Genomic DNA, 7,500 nt, shown 5'->3' on the forward strand with positions numbered 1-7,500 from the left:
GGACGGGAAGTCTTCGAGCTCGGTTTGGGTGGCCTGGGTGCACGTTGGTTCGTCCACAAACACGCCACTCTCCTGCAGACTGGCGGAGTTGTTCCAACGCGTCGTCTTCTTCATGCCACCGAACGTTTCGGCGATCGACGCGATCGAAAGGCTCTTCGGTTGCGCACTGGCCACGGTGATCGGTGACTCACCACCGGCGGCTTCAGCGGAGGGACGATCGAGGCGATCGGTACTGTGGAACGGTTGGACGGTCGCTACGATCCGTCCCGTGCCCGTCTTGTATGGCGTCGAGCTGGTCGGTGGTGGTTGATGGTGAAGGAGCGCTTTCGGTGGCGTGCTGCTCTCTGGCAGCGTGTAGTTGTTGTGGTTGTACTTTGGAACAGGCATCTCGGACCCGAGGCTCATCTCGTCGTCTCCAGCGATCTCGTGGTCCTGCGACAACGCTTCGAGGTTGTTGAGTAGCGACAGGATCTGTAGCATGCACAGTTTGTCTTCCTCGTCGTAGCACGTCCGTTTGGTCATTGCGATCAACCGTTTGCGCACATCGTCCGTCGGTATCTGGTCGAGCAGGGAGAGATCACACGGTGACGGAACGCCACTCTGTGCGTCCTCCAGATGATGGTGACTGTTGGGGGAGGTAACGCCGGAATCGGACCGCTCCGACAGCATGATCAGCTCATGGTCGTGCTCCTTCTCCGTGTCCGTCCAGCCGTCGGTCTTCACTTCCGATCCAACGCCGACACCGACACCGTCGCTTCCACCGCCTACCGTAGGGCTTGAGTTTGGGCTGCGTAGCGACCACTGTTTTGTGGACGAGGGAAAAAAAAGAACCACAACAAGAGATCGTTAGTGAGAGAGTGAACGCTTCAAGCAAAGGACCAAAGGACCAAAAGTTTCAGTTGATCAATCATCCGAATCGATCACTTAACGGACCGTAAAGTCCCGTCAGTAGGGCCCCTTAACCCTGGGCCACCCTAAATTGACCTAATGTGCTGCCCTTTTTTCTCCCGTCGAGGAATAATTACTCGGGAAACAAACAGACACCTTCTGTCAGCGTAGGTAGCGGTCGTGCACCCGTTCTTAAGACCCCATTGAGAACAGAAACAAAATAAACGTCGGTCGCAGCAGTTCTGGTGCACGATCTTGGTACGTTCTGAGGGTGCGGATCGGTGATCGCCGGTAACTGTACCTTGCCCCCCTCGACGCGCACCGATCCCACTCATTCAAGTTCATTCAACTACGGTCGGTTGCTCTCAGCAGTCGTATTACTGTCACGGTGTCTTGAGCAGCACCGCAGTCGGAGGAGCAGCCGAGGCCGGATCATTGTTGTTGTTTTCTGTTGAAAATGTGTTTAGCAAATCACTAATTATCGGTTGGCATTTGTGAGCGCAGGAGCTGCGCAAGTGCATCGCCAACAGCACGCAATCGAATGCAATCTTCGCTTGGCACGCCACTTGGCCACAAGCACCCACGGCACGCACGCACGCACGCATGTCAGCGACCTGGCGTCTTTCGGTTTTGCGGTCGGTGTGCCGGAGAGCGATGGAATGTGCGGCGCGCCACTGTGCCTGTTCCCATCCCAAAAATTCCGGTAGCATGTCGCTTCAAGTGATCGCGGTGTTCTTTCAGTTGATCACAGACGCACACAAAAACTCCATTTCCGCTCTTCCGCTTCAACAAAAGCGAACTAGAACGTGTAAACCAACGATTTGGGCGAACGCGTTTAATTCGTTAATTTATGTTTTAATTTATGATTCACGCCCCCCCCCTATTGGTGGACAAACATGGGACCAAGATGGTGCTGCTACCGGAAAACAACCTTCCCTCCATTCCGACGGCTTATAAAAAATCATTTTTATGATCTTTTGTTGCGCATCGTGCGCCACCGAACGGCGAACCCATTTTGTTATCTGGCTCCTGGAATCATTCCCCATCGAGCAAAGTGCTGCAGCTTCGGTTTGCTCTGCAGTTAAGAACCTCCTAGCCACAGCCTCTGACCTCTGACACACCTAGCGGTATTTCGATACCAGAGAACGGTGGTGCTGGTGGCCACCATGTTGCTTCCGAAAGTAACGAAATAATTATGGTACCGAGCCGGCCAGCGGTCCGTGAGACACTTCTTTTACCGAAACCACGACCACGGAGGAGACCTTGCGGTTTCGGCCATGGTACATTCCGAGCCACCCAGCGACCGACCAGCAAATGGAGGGCGAAATCATAAAATTGGACCACGCTGATCCGTAACAAACTGCGTGGTCTGCCTTCGGTCCAGTATGTCACTCGCGCCCAAGGTGTGGTGGGGTCTGGTTCACCACCGATCACCGACCACACACCAAGGTTAGGTGAGACCAGAGAGGCCTCCCCCCCGCAGAGAACAACGGAGAGCTCTAATACAACGGAGCACTTTGCTTGCTTGCTCGCTCGCTTGTCTGTTTCGTCAGTTACTTCTGGCGCACCATTTCACCAGCATCAGTAGCGCGAAGGTTGCGCGCACTACCACTGCCTGTCGTTCACCTTTCCCCGCTACTCTTCTTGTCCGATCGAGTGCATGCTGTGCGTGCCACCTGAACGGGTGGTACACAAATAGCTGGTGAGACCTATGATTTACATCAAACAGCAACACCAGCAGCAGCAGCAGCACCTTGAGTTGTTTGGCAAATTGAGATGTTAAGATGTTTGTCGAGAGAAGGCAAATGAGGGGGCCATTAACGCGACGCGAAAAGAAAGTGCAATCGACCGGGTGACCCTCGAACCCCGGTGTAGCATTAAAATGAGATAGAGAGAGAGAGTGAGCGCGCCACACAGATTTCTATGAGGTCTTTAAGAAATGGTAAACAATGCAAGGCCATGCAGATCATCGTGTGACAATGCACGTTCTCATGATCGCGCACGGTCTGTCTAATGAAACTCGTTTTTAGAAAGGCTAAAACACAAACAATCTTGCAGCTTGAGCTGCAGCTGTTGAGAGCAACAACAAGCAGTGCAAAGAGGGCACAATTGACAAGTTTTAATTCATCGATCATCGATTAGCTCGGCGACAACCAGCTGCTAATTGACATACCATCCAGTAACGAGGCAGAGCCACGAAGCAGAGTGTTGACGATCAGGGCCCACAGATTGATTCTCACGAACGCAACGCAGCACAACGGTGCCACTTCCTCTCGGTTGATGGAATTTGTTGACTTGGTCCGGCTTTCACACCTTCACACCACGATTGTCACTCGCAGGGGGAAGATCTCGCGCGCTGACGATGCGCGCACTAATCACAACGTGGTGGTGGTGAGTGTACGATAAGCCGTGTCACGATAGGCCTCCCCCCGGAAACCCACCCTGGTACCGACGGAAAGGGGGACGAAGAGATGGAATATATCAATAACGTCGTTAGCCGTTTCACTTTTTCGTCTTCTTCTGGTGAGCCACCCCCACGCCACGAGTTTATCACTTCAAACCACACACAGACACTGATACGCGCGTAGCTCTAAGCAGCACATAACTTTCGCTGAATCATCGCTGAGTGCGGCGGCGACGGTGGCCAACGGCAAAAACCCATATTTTACGGCCCCCAAAAGACCGTTGATCCGCTTTTCGCTCTCGGTGGGTCATTCGGTGTGATCTCGCGTCCGCACGCGCGCGTATTTGTGTCTCGCGCGGAAGCGTTTGACACCGATCCTGGCGTTGGCTAGTGGTGGCAACAGCAGCAGCAGCAGCTAGACACACGGCTTGCCTGCCGTGGCCGCTCGAAACTGATCACACAGCGATAGCCTTAAAGGAGCGTGTCTGCTGTTCAGCGAGGAAGAGATCATCCACTGCGGCCTCTAATGCTCACTAGATTCTAGCAATGGCGGGAGGTTGCCGGCAAACCAATCGGAATGGCATGGCATCGAGATCGAGCGACCAGCGATCAGCGAGGTATCAATCATTGTCAGCGGCAATTAAAGCTTGAACGAATGCTTTCGCGCGCTGATCAATCAACTCCGGTTTTCCCTCTCGTGCCCTCCCACCCCCTCCGGCCCTCGTTTTTACACAGCACAGCACCACCGAAACTGAACCGAAACCACCGCACGCGGTCATAAAACACGCGGACGCAACCGACGCGATCAAAAGACTTCAACGACCGCACTACTGAATGGTTGGCGACGAACCTCGACTATCAACTCGATCCGAATCACCACAGGGGGGGTGGCCACGCCGAGTGGCGTTTGTTTATGCGTGCGTACACGGGCGAGAACACGAAGAGCGAACAGAGAGAGCGAACAGAGAGAGCGAGAGAGAGAGAGAGAGAGAGTGCGAAGAGAGCGAAGCACGCCTGGCGCACGCGAGATCAATCGGATTCGACCGACGCCCGCGCAATCGTGGGTGCAACTGCGCGCGAACGGCGTGCGAACGAGCGCCAGAACCTCACGAGCCCCCCGCGAATGGGCTGCGATCGCGCACCTGGGCGCCATTTCGTTGCCCCCACCTCTCGTCTGAAGTAGGAGCGCTTCGTGAGGAGTAACAAGGAGGTAAGTGGAAGGCGCGCACGGAAGCGTAAAGTTTGTAAACGATCCCGAAGAAACCGAAGAGCGAGGAGCGAGAATGGAGGAGCGAGAGCGAAAGTCGTCGAATAGTGATGCCGAATAGGGGAGAATCAACAGGAACTCCTGGGTCAGTGTGGTGCGAGCAAATAGTTTTGTAAAAAATAAAATGGACTTTTTTATAGTTACCACCTCATTCTAACACAATCGCTCGAAAACGTTTATCGTTATCAGAGCGTCATCAGAAAGGATCTCACGCCACAAAATGTAGACGAAGACGTTGACTATTCCGCGAGATAAAATAAAGATAGACCTCTTTCAGTTACCGTTTTGTGGAAGGTGAGAAGCAATAACGTGAGTGAGGGACGGAGGAAATAATCTTCATGCAGCACCAAGCATGAATGACTGAATGAATGAATGAATGAGTAACTGATCCCGTTGCATTGCGTGGAATGTATTTACGCTTCTGTTCGGAATGCAGCATTGAAATTCACACCCCTCTCAGTGGCCACTATCAAGGGGTGCGTTTAAGATAAGGAAAAAGACAAGAATGGGGGCCTCTAAATGAGTGGCGCACATTCCTGTAACGTTTACAGTTCTTGTAACAGAAGAGATCACCACGAAACTCTCCTCTTAACCCTCGATAGTGGATGGGAACTGACACTGGCGCTCGCTCCCTCCCTTCCGGCTACGGAATTTTCCACCCAAGAAGGTAAGTTTGATGCCCGGATCCGGTGGTCACGGTCAGAATTTATAACGTGCACTAATCCGGACCGCGGGGTGCTAACCGATTCGCTTCCTAGAATCCCTTGTGTCCACTGGTGCTGGTGCTTTGTTCTCCTTCTTTCCCTGGGGCCGCCAGCCAGACCAGACAGACAGTAGCACAAAATCGTTTATTCTTTTATGATCCGAGCGTACCGGGCGCACCGGAAAAAAGGTCACCTTCGTCGACGCGATTTTGCATAAAAATGCCTCCAGCTCCCCCCGGCCGAGAAGCTGCTGGTGGTCTGCTAGTGTGTCCACAAAGGTGCTTGTCTCCTTGCCAGAAGATAATTCTCTTCGGTTCGATTCGGTTCCTGCTTCTGCTAATTTTCTGGCCAGCTGGTGTGGACGATCATGAGTATCACGTAGCCCCCGGTTTATTCCAAACTATTCTAGTCTCTTTAGTGGTCCAGTGGTCCGTCCGTGTTGCCGTTTTACAGCTCTGTCCTCCTCTCTAGAGATTATAGATCGCTCCGAGTGTGGTGAGGTGATCGAAGTGCCGGACCTGAACGGAGACAGGACAGGGAGCCTAGCCGATCTAGCACCGGTCCCAGGCCAGTCAGTCAGTCCGGCCAGCTAAGTGACTAATTAGTGAACGCTTACAGCACCAGTTAACCACCACCAACGATGGTTTTGTTCCAAGGGGGGGGGGGGGGGGCAGCGTTGCACATAAATCTTTCGCGATTGCCGCCTGGAACTGGAAGCCGCACACAGACGCACGGTCTCGACCCGAGAAACTGATCGTCGTCTGGTCAAAGATCAAAGTGGCGAACGAGACCCGTCACTACGTCCTTTTCCTCCTCCTCCGTGCAGCTCTGTTGCAGCTGCTGGTAAGGGAACCACGGGGACTATTATGACTAATCCTAGACCGACGGAACGAACGGAACACGGTGCGGCACAACAGAACAGAACAGAACAGGGAGCACACCTGTGTGTACGCGGCGCGCGGTGCAATGGATAAATATCCTTTTTCTTCTGTTCGTTTTCTGTTGGCGGCTAAATGGTGCACCCCAAGCCGGTCAGTCCCAATCAATCGCGAAAGATCCATGGTCACTTCATTCATGGGACGAAAACGAACGGCGACCAACTCTGCAGACGGCGAACTGCTGCTGGTTGTTTGCTCCTGGCCAACAAACGATATCTGTCCGTCCAAGCACTGTCTGACACTTGATTGTTGGTCGGTTGGTTGATTCATGCTGGCCGGACGGCCAGGCCAGCATAAAATGTTGCGCCGCGCCGTCCGAGCCGTGAGAAAACCGCGCGAAACCTCTGGCGCTGTCCTCTAGGGGCCGCCCCGACGTCCAGCCGCGTCGTATTTGAACTCGATTAGTCACTGACACAAGCCGTCGGTACCGGGGCGAGAGATCAACGGCCACAGCTGGAGCAGAAAACGAACCGAAAACTTGAAAGGAAACCGAGCGCAGCGAGTCGGTTGATGCTGTGGACGCGAAGCCTCGTCTCCTCGCGCACTCCAAGGGCGACGTTCGATCGTCGATGATGCGTGGTGATGTTGTTTTGGGTGGGCCGTGGTGGCGGTGTTCGAGGACCACGACGCCTCGCTTCGAAATTCGAATAATCAACACTCGATACTCGAACTCACTCGACACACATCGTCTCGGAGGTTTGTGGAGGCGGCCGATAGTAATGTTTTGATGTTGCTTTTTGGGGCGATGATTATGATGCCCGCGCGTTGCCTTTTTGGCCGCTGCCCAAGGTGAGGCGATCGAGTGATCCGTTGTGTTTACAACCAACTCGCAAGCAACAAAAGGAACATCTCGGACGACTCGGCGTGCGCTCGTGATCGCTCGTGATCACTCGAGTAGGGAAAGCTAATCGAGCGTGAAATTTGATGTGCGGGAGATGTTGTTTGAGGGTCGAAGAAGCGAAGAGACCAAAAGAGATCGAAAGTGGCAACATCAACAGATCGCCACTCCAATAATGGACACAGGACATCGTGAATGGTTTCTGCTGAAGATAAAAAACCCGCAATAGCTGTGTCGCATTATGTTAAAATGATACTCGAGTTACGAGGTCCCAAATGAAAAATGTTTCCCTCATGATTGGCATCCGTACTCAACTCGCGCTCAAGGAGGTACGCGATCGCCAATCGACGACAAATTCAAATCCAACATCCGGAAAATCAATCATCTCGACCACATTCACGCCAATTCGCGACACATTCCCTGCGTCAAAAGTCGAATGCAAAACGGGTGCAAAATGTGAC

The 7,500-nt window shown here is 53.2% G+C and overlaps 1 protein-coding gene across 3 annotated transcripts in view; it reads right to left on the reverse strand.

Moving 5' to 3' along the window:
* The window catches only part of LOC126572107 (uncharacterized), a 78,371-nt gene that overhangs the window by 4,554 nt on the left and 66,317 nt on the right, over positions 1-7,500 (reverse strand). For all 3 annotated transcript variants that reach the window (XR_007607945.1, XR_007607944.1, XM_050231162.1), the window contains exon 9: positions 1-801. This exon is cut by the window's left edge and continues 1,701 nt beyond it. Coding sequence is in view for 1 of the 3 variants with exons in the window: in XM_050231162.1 (XP_050087119.1) it covers positions 1-801 (801 nt within the window). In the remaining 2 variants the exon portion in view is untranslated. The remainder of the gene's footprint in view (positions 802-7,500) is intronic.

This window comes from Anopheles aquasalis, chromosome 2 (genome assembly GCF_943734665.1).
Source record: "Anopheles aquasalis chromosome 2, idAnoAquaMG_Q_19, whole genome shotgun sequence".
Lineage (NCBI taxonomy): Eukaryota > Metazoa > Arthropoda > Insecta > Diptera > Culicidae > Anopheles > Anopheles aquasalis.